Below are 16,665 nucleotides of genomic sequence, written 5' to 3'. Positions count from 1 at the left end.
AAACACACACACACACACACACACACATCTCTTCTTATCTCCTTACCTGACATTTTCTGTCTCCTTCCCCTGTGTTTTCTCCACAACACGTATCCCCTTATAGTCAAATTTTATTTCAGCCATAATAATGTTAGTGGCATGAGAGCAGGGATTCTATCTGATCACTGCCATACCTTCAGCAGCATAAACAGTATCTGACACATAGTAATGCTCAATAAACATCTACTGGATAGGTGGAGAGATGTTTATATCTTTTTAAGTGTTTATATATTTTAGTTTATTATTGTTAAAATGTTAATTACTTCTATATGTAAGACACTATGTTATATGTCAGCTTCTGTTGACAGCCAAATCTCAGTGGCTTACAACCACAAGCATTTATTTCTTACTTTTACGTGTGTGTTTTGGTGTAGAATAATAACGGCAAACACATGTAATTCGTGTTCATAGCTCTGTATAATTCTATGTAGTTCCAATCTATGTATCTCTGTTCTGTGGGTCCTGTCTATATGCGACCCAGGCTGATGGACCAAGTCCCTGTCTGACACGTTCTGTTTTTAAGTCAGAGGATTGGAAAAAGAAAGCATACTTAAAGCTTTTATTAGGGCATCATGTGTATTCACTTCCATTGGTCAGAGCAAGTCAAGTGATCAAGCCCAACAATGGCGCAGGGAAGTATTTGCCACAGACAGGGAGCTTGGCAGGGGCAGAGAATACAGAAAGTCCTTACAAGGGAGGGAGCTGATAAATGGTTACATTAATACCATCTATCACACTGTGTATCATCTCATATAATTCTATTTTCTTTTAAGAGTATAAAATAGTGCCTGATCCATCACAGGTGAAGAGATCTTGAATGTTGAATGGGATGGATGCCTTTGTTATCCCAATTTTATGGAGCAAACTGAGGAGGAGATAACCAGCCCAAGGCTATCTAGCTATAAAGTGGCAGAGTACAATGTCTGCTTCTTTGGATCATAATGTTTATCACTATTATTATATTGTTCATCAAATACATTAACCGCCCAAGGAAGAGAAAGCAATTTCCATTTTATGGGTGTGAAAAACTAAACTTAAAGAGCATCGGTGACCTGGGTAAGAATGCACAATTGAGGGTAGGAATGAGATTTTTCACCGGGGTCTGATTTCAGGGCTAAATCGCCTCCCACTCTTTGCTTAGGGAGAATAGCTGTGACCCCAGTGGCAGAGGGGAACGAAAAAGAATACAGAAAGGGAACACAAGTCATTGTTGCTACTGTTGCTGCTTTAATTATCCTGCTACATGCATTCTGTGGCTGATGTTTCCAAGGTAGAGGGAAAAGAGCTGCCAGAAACAAGGGCAGAGATGTGAAATATCAGTTACACACCGTTAGTCCCAATTTTCTTCTTTAAGTTTTGGAAGAAAAATATGGAATTTTACAGACTGAACTGCGTGGTTTTCATGTTGGCTTCCTAGCAAAAGAAACTCTGGGCAGAAACCACACAGCCTGCTGAAGCCATAGGTTTCATAAAGCAAGCTGATGTGATCTTACCAAAAGATGAAAACGAAAATAAAAATTAGGTTTTTAATAGAAATATTGCTCTTCATTATCAGTCAGTGTTTTGTCATGACATCATGTTAGCTGAGGTGGGATCAGTCCACGTAGGTTCACTTACAGACATTGATTTGCTTTCAATATGACCATTATCTACAGCATGTTTCCTCCTTGATTAACAAAACAAATAAAAAACTAAAAAAACACAAGCTATTGACCTCATGTCCAAAGAGCAGATCTGTAGCCTGTAATTTTATTTTATACTAAAAGTGACTAAAAAGGAGTAGATTATTTCATTTTTACATATTTCCTCAAAATCAACTTCTCTTTCCCCTACGTTTCCCTTGTTCCTTTTGATAACCTCAGTATCCTCGAGCAACCCAGGATTGAAATATCATCGTCGTCTTTGGCTTTCCCCTTAAACTTTTAAGTTTCCCCTTAAACTCCAAAATATTTTTCACATCTGTTCTACTTTTTCCATTACCTCTGCCATGACCTTGGTTCAAAACGCTGTTGACTCGAATGACTGAGCTTCTTAACTGCAAACTTTTATTAATTTTCCTCAATAGTTTTTATGCCATAAACTTAGTTTCTTTTCACTTGGTCCTAGACCATCATTACTTGCTCCTCTAGGTCAGGTGTCTCTCATTTTCTAACTTCTAGTTGTTTCTAACAATTTTCAAATCCATTCTCAATTATGGATCGTATCTCCTTTGTTTCAATACTTTGATGATATAGATTATCATTTTAAATCTAATTCAGGAGGAAAATAGAGAAACAGCTGTTTATGCAAGATTAATTACATTTCTAGGGAAAGTAGACAATCTTAACCATGCAATAGAATCCTATGATTCTTTGCATCAGTGTGTGATGATGTTGTCTGTTCCCAGAATAGATAATGATGCAGAATAATGGCAAAGTTAAATAGCTTTCCCTTCACCTTGAATTAGACCTTCAGAGTAGATTTAGGAAGAATTGTTGCCAGACGTTCAGATTTTAAAATATTATCCCAAAGGAAGTATCTGTTTTGCATTATTCCTTCCATCTTCCATCAAAAAAACAAGGAGTGTGTTTCTTTTAGCAGAATACATGCAACAGGAGTTTTCTTTCTTGTGTCCAAGATTATTGGTGAGATAGCTGGGTTATTTGGAAAAATAAATCTGTGATGACATAGCATCACAACACACTTTTCAAACTGAAAAAAAATACCTACGCACTTTTCATCGAAGTTAAAATTTCAGAATTCAGCATGTGTATTAGATTTATTAGTTACTAGAACTACTAATTATTAGAATGAGTATCACTATCCAAGGTATTAGTGTTTTGCTTTACCCAGGAAAGTTGTTACTAAGTCAGTGGCATATCTTGCAACTGATGATACTTTAAAATTGAGAAAGTATGGTAACTCTTTAGAGAATGCTTAACAATTTTTATGATGTTCCTCCCCTACCCACCGAACGGCTTTTGTTGTTATTATTACTAAACTGGCTGAGTTGATTGAATTTTTGACATCCCTCCTCCTTCACCTCAATATCTCACCAGCTTTATTTGTGCTTGATCAAGTCTCCCTTCCTTCTGCAAAGAGTAATGTTTGTTTCAGTGGCAAAATGTGTGAGTTCTTTTGTGTTCATTTTTCAGATATCACCTGCAGCTTTTTACCTTCTAATACTAAGCTGTTTGGTGTATCCATTACATTTTTCTCAGGATAGTAAATTAAATGAAAGCATTTTGCTTTGAGGTCCTCTTTTATCCATATTTTTCAGAAGGAAATACAGCCTCTGAAGAAAATTTTAGAAATGTTGGAAATATTTGCAGTTCAGTAAAACTTCAAGGCAAAAATGAAGAAATTTGAGACTCAGTGATTGTAATCTAAAATATTCTGGTTTTAGTGTCTTTGGTGTAGTGTCATAAAGTGATTTAGCATATACCTAGGGAAAATTTTTGCCCAAAGCCTATGGTCCATGCAACTTAGTATTTTATTTATAAGATCTTATGAAAAACCCAAACGAACTTTTTGGCTAACCCAATAAGTTTCTAGAAAACAAAATTCGACAAATAACTGATTTAACCTATTTTAAATTTAAAACTTTAAAATTTTGTCATCTTTTAATTGAAGGAAATGCTAAATACCAAAAATGGAGAAGGCTGTTGAAATACTTAAAGTTTAGCTTGAAAATTGTCCAACTGCTAGTTAAGTCTATTTTTAGTCACTTTCAAAGATAGTAGAATGTCTTTAAATATGGAAAATATCTTGTGCTACCTGGAAATTTTTATTGAATCCATGTGGTAAAGCAAAAATATTTTTAAAAAGAGCTGATATGCTACTGGAGAAAGAAAAAAAAAAGAGGCAATGCATAATATGAGGCAAACAGCTGTGTCACAATTGTTAATAAATCATATCCAAAGAGTAACTATGTTTCAGTAAAACCTACTATCCTAGGAAGTAGACCTAGCACAGACACTTTAGTACGATTATGCTAAATATAGTCGTTTCAGCTTGTGGTTATAACTCCAGGTTATTATGTTAAGTGCAATAGGAAAAATAGGAAATGCTTTTCTCCTGGTGCTGTAGATATTTCAAATTTTTAATTTTTCTGAAGATTGATTATGTTTAAACCTCAAGTAGACTTTTAGATTTTTAAATTAAATGTATTTCTTAACATCAGAAGTCACAAGAAAAACATATGCATTGTTACTTGGAGATAAAGAACAACCATGCATATTAGTCAAGTAATTCACACAGTTGTGATATGTCTAAAGCTGGCAATAATTTATCAAGGGCTCAGGATGTTAAAATATCAGTTTTACTTGTTTAATTACCAGTGTGGGAATAGCTGTAGGGAGGGAAGTCTAGTATAAAAGAAGTTGGAAAATTTATTTTTATCAGAAAGGTTATACTAGGGTAGCATGAAGTATATCATATTTGTTACAAGGAATTCACAGAGCAAGGAATTAGAACATTGAGTCTATCTGGAGCCTGAGTCATCTAGGGTGACAGCTGTGCAGGTGAGCTGGTTTCCCTTTGGCTTAGGGATGTGGAAGAAAATCAGATCAAACCAGACTAATCTCTGCTTCTTGGTGTTCAGTTATTTGCATTTCACCTTTCAGTTTTGTCTCATCTGCAAAGCTTTTAATGTTTTTTTTATTTTAAGAGCATTAACTCTACCATTGCTACCAACTTCAGCATTTCTAAACAATCATAGGTTTAAAAAAATCACAAGTTTTGCTATGGAGTGAATGTTCCAATATTCATATGTTGAAACCTTAACCCCCAATGTGATGGTATTTGGAGGTGGGGCCTTTGGAAGGTAATTTGGCTTGTTGAAGTTGATGCCCTCATGATGGATTAGTGCTTTTATAAGAAGAGGAAAAGATGTGAGATCTCTCTCTCTCTGTATGCATGTACCAAGGAAGGCCATGTAAGGACATAACCTGGAAGAGAGCCCTCAGAACCCAGCCACGTTGGTACCCTGATATTGGACTTTCAGCCTCTAGAACTGTGAGAAATAAATTGTTGTCTAAGCCCCCCAGTCTGTGGGATTCTATTATAGCATCCCAGACTGACTAAGATGGACTTATTTTTCTAGGTATGTTTTACTATTAAGGTTGTTCACAATTTATATATTTTAAAAATGTAAAGTCTATCCATATACTGTATGAAGTCATTTCTCACCTGAGTTAAGAGCATCATTCTTTAATAAGAAATACTGCTCAGAGTCATAGCAAAGTAAAACAAGCCGACTTCGTGTTCCTTACATGAAAGTATAAACCATCTGTGAGGGTCAGAGATGTGTCAGGCGGCTTGCAGTCCTCGCCATGCCTCAGGCTCCAAATGATGTCTTGGTCTAACCATGTGTCTGGGCTCTGTTTTACTTCTATATGGCAGATCCCAAGTAATCAGTGGCAACTCCATCTTTCCAGTTATACCACCATTTCCAGAATTGGACTTTGGAGTAAGAAACACTTTCTTCCAATAATTCTTTTGGTGCTCTCAAATACAGACATATTACACTTATCTTTTAAGATTCACTAATTCTGGTAGAATAACAAAGAGTAATGAGGAAAGGACAAAGAATTTTAAGATTTTCCTATTTCTTTTTTGGAGTAGTGATATTTTTACCTACCTGGGATCCAGGTCATTTTACCTGGATCATTTCTGAGATGGAAAATGAGTTGTCTCTATTTTTCTGAGTACGACTCATCTACCTCCTTTTTCTAAGATAGTCATGCATGTCTATGATTTCTTCTTAAGTGAGGGACTGTTTCCTAGTATAAATTGAAACCAGGCCTAAAGATGCAGTTAAGACTACTGATTTTAATAATGTGGCAGACCAGATGATCTGAAAACTGTAACACTAAATATACCTAGAAATGTCAAATATAAAATGCATTTTTTAAAATGTTAAGCTGAGGTTAAAAAAGAGAAATGCCCACATGAGAGAAATAGAAAATGGAAAAATAGAACAGAAAGCATAATGTGATTGCCAGAGTTAGGGAGTAAAGAGAATATAGGATGGATGAGAGGCAGGAAAAGGGGAGAGGAGGGCCAAAAGGGGTATATCATCCCTGGGTGGAGGTACCAGTGGGGTTCCAAAAGGAACAACTCAAAGTTAATCTAGAAGGACTCTTCTAAAAACTAGATGATGAAGGATTCTCACATAAAAAGCACAAAAATTATGGTTGCCAACCTCCAAAATAGCCCCCAATAATCCCCACCTCTTGGTATTCATGATCTGTGGACCAGGCCCCTCCCATATTGAGTAGGACTGACCTGTGTAACTAATGACCCACGTGGCAATGACTGGGTGTGGTTTCCAAAGCTAGGCTTCTGCTGTCTTCCTTTGGATCACTCACTCTGGGGGAAGTCAGACACCATGTCTGAAGGATACACAAGCAGCCCTATGGAGAAAGCCCAGGAACTGAGACCTCCTGCCAAAGTAGCCTAACTTCCCAGGCATGAGCCCCCTTGGAAAGCAGGTCTTCCATCCCTGGTCAAGCCTACAGATGACTGCAGCCTTGGCTGACATCTTGACAGTAATCTTATGAGACCCTGAATTAGAACCCACCAAGCTAAGCCTCTTCTGTGTTTCACACTTACATAAGTTGTGTGAGATAATAAGTGTTTATTAGTTTAAAATTCTAAGGTTTGTGGAAATTTGTTATGCAAAAAATAGAAAACTAATAAATAATTTAAAATATTAAAGGACACTAAGCCATAAGAAAATAGCATGATGTTGTCCAAAAAAAAAAAAAAAAAAAAAAAAAAACCAGAAAGTCTTGAAAGAAGTATCAAATTGGCCATTGTGAAGTGAGAAATAAAATCAATGAAATTAGAATCCCAGCAGATGAATTAAATAGCTGAATCAATGCTGTGATTAATCTTCTGGAGAATAACTATGAGGAAATTTCAGGGAGTAGCTGAGAGAGATAGAAAAGGAAAACGGAAGGGATAGATTTACTTGAAGGATAGATCATAAAAGCTAATGGAGTTCCAGAGAGAGAATAAAGAAAATGGAGGAGAAGCAATTTTCAAAGATATGATGGCTAAGAATTAACATAAGATTTAAGAAGCCTATACAACCTCATGCAAAATATTAGAATAAATCCAGGTCTAGGCTTATGGAAATGAATTAGAAAAAAATAAATGAAAGGGAAGATTATGGTAAAAATAGCCAGAGATTAAAATACAGTTACAAAAGAACTGCAATCAGATTAATAGATGACTTCACAATAGCAAGAATGGAAGTAGGAAGACAGTTGAAATTATTTTCAAAGTTCTGAGAAAAAATAACAGTATAGAGCAAAGCAAAATTCTTTCAGGAATGAGGGTGAAAACAGGCATTCAGAGCATGACATCCAAAAACAAACAAAAAATGATTTCACTGCACCAGACTCCTACCAAATGAACTATGTAAATGTGAACATTTAAAGGAGACAGAATGAGCTCAACAAGGGCTGAGATGCAAAAGGGAAGAGACAGCAAAGAAAATGGCAAACGTGCGGGTAATTCTAGATATACCAGTGGATGATGAGCATGTGGTATGACCAGAATATTTATACACTACTGAGAAATATAGAAATTGATACAATTACTTTTGAAAGCAGTTTGGCATTATCTAGTAAATTTAGATGTGCATCCTCTGTGACCAAGCGATTCCACACGTAGGTAGCTCAGGAGAAACGTACAAAGAAACAAAACCTCAGAGTCAACTCAAAACCACTGATGGTAGAATGGCTATATAACATATGTTACATATTCATATAGTGAAACATTATACAGCAGTCAACACAGCTAAACTGCAAGAAAACACATTAGTTTGGATGAATGAATGTACAATGTTCAGAAAAACATCAAGTTGCTGATTATATAGAGAATGGAGTCCACTCATCTAAAGTTTGAATCTAAACATTTTATTTATTTATAAAGGACCTACATGGTGCTCCATGTATATGGTCACTATTCTAAGAATTTCACAATAAGTTATTTAGTCACACAAGCTAATAAGTAAGCACTGTAAGACGTTATTTGGTATATATGCAAATGAAGAAAATATAAACACAAATGAAAACAAAGAAATAAAAAACACAAATTTCAGTGTACTGTGAACCAGGAGAGATGCCAGTGAGGGGATGGAGTCAGCAGGGAAACACTGGAGGGTTCAAAACTGTTTGTGAATTTCATTTCCATAAACTGGAAGGTAAATATATGGCTATTCTTCTTTAAACCAGGCATATATTTTATGTTCATTTTTATATATGTATAATATATTTCATAATAAAATACAAAATGATAAGTGAGAGAAGTTTGAGTTGCGCCAATAGACTAATAGATCAAAAAGTGGCCATTCATGTGAAAACAATTGTATTTAGATTCTCATCACAGATAATAGATAACAGTAGAGCCCAGATGGAGGAAAGATCTAAATATGAAAAATAAAACTATCAAAATTTTATGGAAATTATAGAAAACATATTTATGAAATTAGAATAGGGAAGATTACTTTTAGTGAAATTTTAATGCACAAACCATAAAGGAAATGATTGATATATTAAAATTTGAGGTTTTTTTAATTCTGAAAGACACCATAGAAAATGGAAAGACTAGATTAGGAGAGCATATGTGTCACTTAGACAAATGATTGAGAATTAGTATGGAGAATATGGGATTAATTTAAACCTATAAATTAATAAGAAAAAGACACTGGATTCAGTAGAGAAAAAGAGCAGGGTATGTGAATAGTTAGTCAAAAACGAGAGTAAGATACTTGTGTGGCCCCTAATAAAAGTCTCAATAATTAGGGAAATACAAGTTAGAATATCAAGGAATTATAATTTCAGACCTGTAACCCTGGCAAACATTTAAAAAAATCTGATGATGCCAAGTGTTGGCTGGAATATGAGAAATGCACACATTTCTGGGTGGAAATGGGTAAACCACCTTTGAAAACAACTACTTAGGTTGACTGATTACATACCTTATAACTTTGAAATTTCATTTCAAGGTACCCTGCCTTGGAAATACTCTGGCATATGTTTGCAAACAGAAATGTACAAAGACATTCAGTGTAGCACACTTTATAGATATTGTTACTGTCCTGCTTGAGAAGAGATATGCCAGCTACGGACTATTCATATAATAAATATTTGACTCCAGATATTCACTTAATTGAACACCCTAACCAGTTAAATGAATGAATTGATTCTGTATGTAACAATAGAGATAAATCTGAAAAATATGTTTTGAGTCAAGATTGCAAATTCAAAAGAAATATGAATATTATTTATGTAAAATTTTCTAAGACACAAAATAGTGTATATTTTAAATGGAACATGTATGTTTGAGATAAGGATACAAAAACATGCATGAAGACTCACTATATTCAGGATGTTAATTCTTCCTAACTTGATCTATAGAGTTAATGTAATCTCAATCAAAATCCCAGCAAATTATTTTGTGAATATAGAAAATCTAATTCTGAAGTGTATACTGAGAGGCAAAAGACCCAGTATATCCAACACAATATTGAAGGAGAACAAAGTTGGAGGACTGACACTACCCAACTTCAAGACTTATTATAAAGCTACAGTAATCAAGACAGTGTGGTATCGGTGAAAAAACAGAGAAATATATCATTGGAAGAGCATAGAGAGCCAAAAATCTACCCATGTAAATATAGTCAACTAATCTTTGACAAAGGAATAAAGGCAATTCAATGGGAAAAAGATGGTCTTTTCCAAAAATGGTGCTGGAACTAGACATCCGTGTGAAAAACAAAAAAGAATCTAGACACAGACTTTATACCCTTCACAAAAGTGAACTCAGAGTGGATTGTAGACCTAAATCTAAAATGCAAAACTATAAAATTCCTAAGATAACATAGGAGAAAATCTAGATGACTTTGGTTATAGTGATGACTTTTTAGATACTACACCAAAGACAATCATTTAAAGAAATAATTGATAAATTATACTTGATTAAAATTGAAAACTTCTCTGTGAATGACATTTTTAATGGATGGAGAAGACAGTTCACAGACTGGGAGAAGACCTATCTGATGAAGGAGTTATCCAACATATACAAGGAACACTGTAAGCTCAACAGTGAGAAAATCAACAGATTAAAAAACAGGCAAAAGATCTGAGCAGACATCTCACCACAGCAGATATATAGATGTCAAATGAGTATATGAAAAGATGCCCAGTCAACCAAGATGTCCTTCAGTAGGAGATTAATAAACTGTGGTATATCCAGACAATGGATATACTATTCAGTGCTGGATTAATATCCAGACAATGAATACTATTCAGTGCTGGAAAGAAACATACTATTAAGCCACGAGAAGACTTGGAGTAAACTTAAATACATATTAATAAGTGGAAGAAACCAACATGAAAAGCCTACATACTGTATGATTCTAATTATATAACATTCTGGAAAACACTATGGGGACAGTAAAAGGATCAGCATTTGCCAGGGATTGGGGGCAGGGATGGACAGATAAGCAGAGCATAGAGGTTTTTTAGTGTAGTGAAACTATTCTGTATGACACGCTAATGGTGGAAGCCTGTCATTATACATTTATTAAAACCCACAGAATGTAAAACACCAACAGTGAACGCTAATGTCAACTGTGGGAAAAGCAACAATGGATTGTTGAGTTTGCAAGGAGAGCCTGCACATGCATACCTGGTCTCTTAGTTTCCTCTTTTTGTGGAGAGAGTTAGCTGAAGGAAGCCTGAGATCTGCTCAGCTCCTCCTTGCTGTAGTTCACAATGGTCAGCTTCTGTATAGAAATTTCCAGCACAGGTTATAACTTAGTCTATGTCTGAGTTTCACACTCTGAAAGATTACCTGCCTACAGATATAGGCTATTCTTTTCCAGTATCAACTTCATCCATAAAAAGGTTGATATTTTGCTCTACCAGCTGCCCTACACTTCAGTCTTAGTTTTAATTGCTTCAAAACCTGAGCTAAGAAATAAAATACTATTTATTGGACTCTCCTCAAATTCCCCAAAGCACCCAAATCCCCAGTCCTCTAGACACTGGATGTGTAATATTGCTCAGGTCTTTGCTGTCCCCTGCAAAACATCTCTGCTTTGGTTTATTAGTTGCCTGGAATTAAAGTAGAAGCTCAGCTGTTCTCTCTTCCCCATGTCAGAGCCACCAGCAAATCATTCTCCTCGCTAGTGCCTGATAAGTATTTATTGAAGTGGAAATTTTATATCTTGATGTTTCTCCACAGCTTTTTATATTTACTTCAAAATCCTAGTCGGTCCCACTTAACTCTTTGTGACCTGATAGCCCTCTCCTCTTTAGTCCCATATCTAATGACTCCATCCGATGCATTCTTACCATATCCCAAGATAGTCTTCTTGTCAAACTCTCACAGTATTCCAGAAAACAACAGGAAAATATATTCCTCTGTCTTCACATGAGTCTTTTCTCCTTGCCTCAAAAGACCTTGTACCCTTCTTTATCTACCCAGCAACAAATCATTCTTCAAAACTAAAAAGTGTTTATGTATAACTGCATCGCTTTGCTTTACACCTGAAACTAATACAACATTGTTAATCAACTATGCTCCAATATAAAATAAAAACTTTAAAAAAACCCAAAACTAAAAACTTAGTTTAATCATCACCATGCCAGGAAGTCTTCCCCACCTGATACAGACTTTTCCTCTGTTCTCTTAATATACTGTACAGTCTTAACCTTTGTTCATCTATTCATTCATTCACTCTGTCATCCATCCATCCTTCCATCCCTCCTTCCATCCCTCCTTCATTCTTCCATCCATCTGTATATCTATTCACTCACTTCACAATGATAGTGTACCCACCATATACCATGGTCTGTGGATGTGAATACAGGAGTTAAGGGATAGGTGTCACTCTTGCCTCCATCATGTTAAAAAATCTATCCTAAACTTATCCCATGGAACTGTAATGAAAGAATTTCCTGACTGCCTTATCCACTAGTCTGTAAACTCTTTTATGGCAGTGACAGTATGTTTGGCTTTAAATCCACTACATCTACCATGAATATGAATCAGAGATGTTATTAATAAGTGCTTATTGGATAGCTTACTGTCTAAATTAATCAACTTCTATAAATTTCTTCTAACCTCTGTAATATCAGAAATTATAGCTTATTTAAATATTTCTGGGTGAATACTTTTGGTTTGGGTCTATCTTGCAACCTTGAATCCCAACTATGTGGGGATATCCGAAACAAAGAGATGTTAAGTTCATTGTAGCAGTGGAAGAACAAAGTTTATTCACCTAGTGGACTAGAAGGTTTAACCTGACCTTGACTCTGGTTCCTAACGCCAGCACCTGGGATTCACTTGGTTCCTGCTGATCTTCCAAGCCCTGTTCTTGAGCCTCCCATTTGTTCAGTGAGCTCTGAAGAGCTTTTCAATAATTTCCATCTGTGCCTTCACTTATTTTATAATCAAAGATATCTAAAGTTCTTTGCCATTACTAAAGCCATGAACCCCAACTTATATGCTTACATAAAGAAGTTCAGCAGATTAGCAAATACTATCAAATATTCTTTATAATATTGAGTGTGAAGCATACTTAATAAAGTTTATTGTATGAAACCTTTAAAGAAATGGAAAAATCTGCAAAATGATACTTGTCTATTATTTCAAGGTAATTTGCCAGTGAACCTTCCAACTCCACCAGCAACTTCAGTTCCAGTAACCTTACCTCCACACAACTGTACCGACAATGAATTTGTTTGCAGGTCTGATGGTCAATGTGTTGAGAATATCCAGAAATGTGATTTTAGATATGACTGCCCTGACAAATCAGATGAATCATCCTGCGGTACGTGAATTCCTAAATTTTGCATTAAATATAGCCATAAAACTGATAAGAAAATACTAGTGTTATCTCAAGTAGCATGACATAATGTCCTAGTTAGAAAATTTCAACCTGGCTTAAAGCAGTTTCTTAACATAAAGACTGTTTGTATAGAAAATGATAGAAGAATCAGCATACATTCTTGTGTCATGTCCAACAAGAGGTGTCTTTAAATTAATATTTAAATTCAAAATACTTGTTTTCATGGACTTAGCTTGACTCCAGAGCTATCATTTATCATTTTTATTCATCTCCCTTTTTGTCTCTGTTTGTCACAATCACTAAATAGAAATGTTTAGGGAAGAAGCATAATACCCTCAAATTAGATGAATCTGTTCACATTTTGCCATTGTCAAAATGCACACATAAAATGAATACTATGTCAAATGTGCAGAGTTAATAAGAAAACCAATCCTAATACATGTGGACATTTCAACAGCTAGGTACTGTTGAAAGATGGTTTTCATTTATTGACACTTGCCAATCTATGGCTTCTCCTAAATGGATCAAGGCAAATTATTTAATTTAGAAGTGAACTTCTCAGTCAAAGATACAAACTGAGAGGAGAAAAATTAATCTGTGTCTGAATGGGCAAAACACAGGATCAGAAGAAATAAACACTTGTGATTTTTCCCCTTCCTTGCTCTTTATTAAGTTGTATGTGAATTTACCATAATATTGCTCAAGTGTCTTGATAATACTGATGGTTTAGAACATACAGATAATACAGCGTATAGTGAAATTCTAATTTGTCTTATGTCAGCCTCGTCAAGGAATTCTAAAACTTAAAAAATACAAATACATAACAAACTAATCCAGGCCAAAAAACCTCATAAAATCAAAGCTAATTCACTCTGTGAATAAGATGGGACAGTAATTAACTCAAGTTGGTCAGGAAGATGTATTGTGCATCACAGATGTAAGATAATGGACGATGCTGTGGTATTCAGGCTCCCTCATGGGAAGACACTAAAATCCTCTTCTGATCACACATAAGTCGTCTTTGTAAAAGTTTACACAAAATCTAATTAATTACACCTAGTGAGCATCTTTAGTAAATACTGACTTTCTTCTTAGTTCAACTTTGAAATTTTAGTAATGCCATTTATGATTGGATGGGAAGTTTTGGTAAGTTCTGTAAATGTCCTGAATGAATGTCTACTATTTAATTATTAAAATCATGGGGATATTTATTTATTTTGATTAAACATGAGTTATTACCATTTAGTTCTGAACAAATTGTGTCTTGCCTTCTCCATCTCTTTGTAAAATGAACTATTATGATAAATCTGCTTGTCATCTACAGTCATATTTTGTAATTTTTTCATTGTGGTAATACAATATAAGATCTATCCTCTTAATAAATTTTTAAGTGTACAATACAGTATTGTTGACTGTAGGTACAATGTTGTACAGCAGATCTTAGCTTGTCTGAAACTCTATGTCCTCTAATTTTTGAAAAATCTACAATTTTTAAAATCTTTTTTAATAATATGAACAGGATTCTTTTGAATTCTAAATATCTTCACAAAATAAGTATAATTATATGATCAATATTAATATCAGAGATTAAATAACACACCTGAATGTCATGATTAAAATCACTTTTTTTGATGAAGTTTTCCTTCTCAAATTTTATGTTAAATCGTGAACCCAAGTTTCTAAATGATAGTAGTGGTAGCCTATGCCATCACCGTTTATGCCATTTAAAACCTGGAGTACACACCAGGCTTTCTATTGTATACACAAGACCTCATTGAATCTTTTCTTTTATTCAAAAAGTAGAGAATTTAAGACAGACAGACACATGAACACATCAGAGAGAGAAGGAGAGAGAGACAAGGAGAGAAAAAGAAAGCATTTGTCTTCACACACAACTTATATATTTAAAAAATCACTGGACTTTTAATTTTGTTTGATATTAGAATACAGTCATTACAAGAATATTGAAAACTTTCAAGGAAAGAGGTTCAATATAAAAGCTGTTATAAATCTTATAGCTTTGAATTTAAGTAATTTGGAATTTGGGATTTAGGTTTGCGATAATACTGTGAAAAAAGAACAGACTTATCAGAACTTGGAGGTCATATAAGGAACGTAAGTATTGTGTCAGGACAGAGTGGCAATTCTTAAATTGCTGCTTTCAGAGCGAATTAAAATCTCACTTCTTTATGAAAGCAGAATCTTCAGTATGTGTATTTATTTCCACATTTCAGTTAATATAGATATTGGAATATAATACACCTAGATTTCTTTAAAACTCTTCTAGTGATTATGTAAACAATTTGCCTAATTATTTCAGTTATGCTTAAAAGTTAGATTATAATTTAAAGAAACCGCAAGAGTAAGAAAGTGCTGATGCAGATGGAAATTGTCATTTATTAATACATTTATTGTGATTAGCTCATCTTATTTCTGTCCCATCCTATTCAAGCTATGGAAGTTTGCAGCTTTGAAAAAGGAAACCTGTGTAAATGGTACCAGCCAATCTCAGAAAAATTAATTCAAGATTCAAACACATTCAGGTGGGGACTTGGTAATGGAAGCAGTATTCATCATGGGGAGGAAAATCACAGGCCGTCAGTGGATCATACAACGTAAGTGACCACGCATTTGGAACATGTCTGTTAGGGACTATTTACTAAGCAGTTCCCAAATTCCTGCCACACCACCTTACCCTAAGTTAGTGCTCTTATAAAGATGAAGGTTTAAGTGAGAGCATAAGTGGGCTAAGTGTACTCTTTCTTACAAAATTAAAAAAAATTAATTAAAAAATAGTAAATGCTCTTATCAAAGTCATAGAAACCAGAGAAAAGCATGAGTAAATAAAGAAAAATTATTTGTAATATCACCACTCATCGAAAAGTACTGTTAATATGTTGTTTTAGAATTATCTATTCATTCCTTCCCCTCCAAATTTCTTTTCTCCTTTTCTTCCTTTTTCAGCTCCTCCTCCAACACCTTGCCCCTTTCCTTCTTCTTCCAGTCTTTATCATCATTTATTTTGGTCTTTTCTTTCAAGGTTTAATAATTCATACCTTTCCCCTGTTTTGTAGTCCACAAATATATTGAGTGCTCACTTCCTACAAGATCCCATTCTTCCTCTTTCCTTTTATTGATTTCAAGGAAACGTTACTGAAGACAACAAAGAAATCCCCATTTATATTACAAAGAATCTTTTCCAAATCTTTATGCCTTCACACTTCTCCTCAGTTAAAGCTTCATGACCCCCAGTTCCTAGGCTGCTGCTTCAAAGAAAACTAAAGGTATATCCACTGTCCAGTCCATCATTGCCCTGGCCAACTTGACCTTGCACTCAAGGGGACCACGGTATCTTAAGTGTACAATGATTTTTCTTTCCCTGGGCTGACTTTTTCACCCTGGTTTTCTGAGCTCCCTTTTGTTCTATTAAAATGGTTCCAGTTTTACCATCATTTTATTTAAACATCTGCAGCCAGGATGCCCAAAGTATATAGAGTAGTAGATATTCATACTGCTTTGTTTTGATCACATTTGACAGTTGGCAAGTAATTTTTGAAATTTCAGGATACAAAATTTCCTTGAGCTGCTTCTGACGTAAAAAAGCACAGGGTAATTTCAGAAAGTTTCTGTGGCTCATGCAAATAAGCCATACTTCATTAATAAACTATATTTCTGTAAAGAAAAAGGCAGACTAGAATCTCACTTCTAGGTGGTAAAAGTATAAACAGAAATATGACAGCATATAAGCAAAAGAATATAATCGGCTTTTAACTTGT

The 16,665-nt window shown here is 34.8% G+C and overlaps 1 protein-coding gene across 1 annotated transcript in view; it reads left to right on the top strand.

Annotated features, from left to right (window-relative positions):
- Positions 1 to 16,665, top strand: part of MALRD1 (MAM and LDL receptor class A domain containing 1) — a gene marked incomplete at both ends in the record, with an annotated part of 583,874 nt that overhangs the window by 185,833 nt on the left and 381,376 nt on the right. Inside the window, 2 exons of the mRNA XM_079699366.1 lie at positions 12,695 to 12,871; positions 15,342 to 15,504. Of these exons, the coding sequence (XP_079555492.1) occupies positions 12,695 to 12,871; positions 15,342 to 15,504 (340 nt within the window). The remainder of the gene's footprint in view (positions 1 to 12,694; positions 12,872 to 15,341; positions 15,505 to 16,665) is intronic.

The sequence above is a fragment of the Hyperoodon ampullatus genome (genome assembly GCF_949752795.1).
Source record: "Hyperoodon ampullatus genome assembly, chromosome: 3".
Classification (NCBI taxonomy): domain Eukaryota; kingdom Metazoa; phylum Chordata; class Mammalia; order Artiodactyla; family Ziphiidae; genus Hyperoodon; species Hyperoodon ampullatus.
The sequence above is the reverse complement of the archived record's forward strand: the minus strand, read 5'-3'. Positions and strand labels throughout refer to the sequence as shown.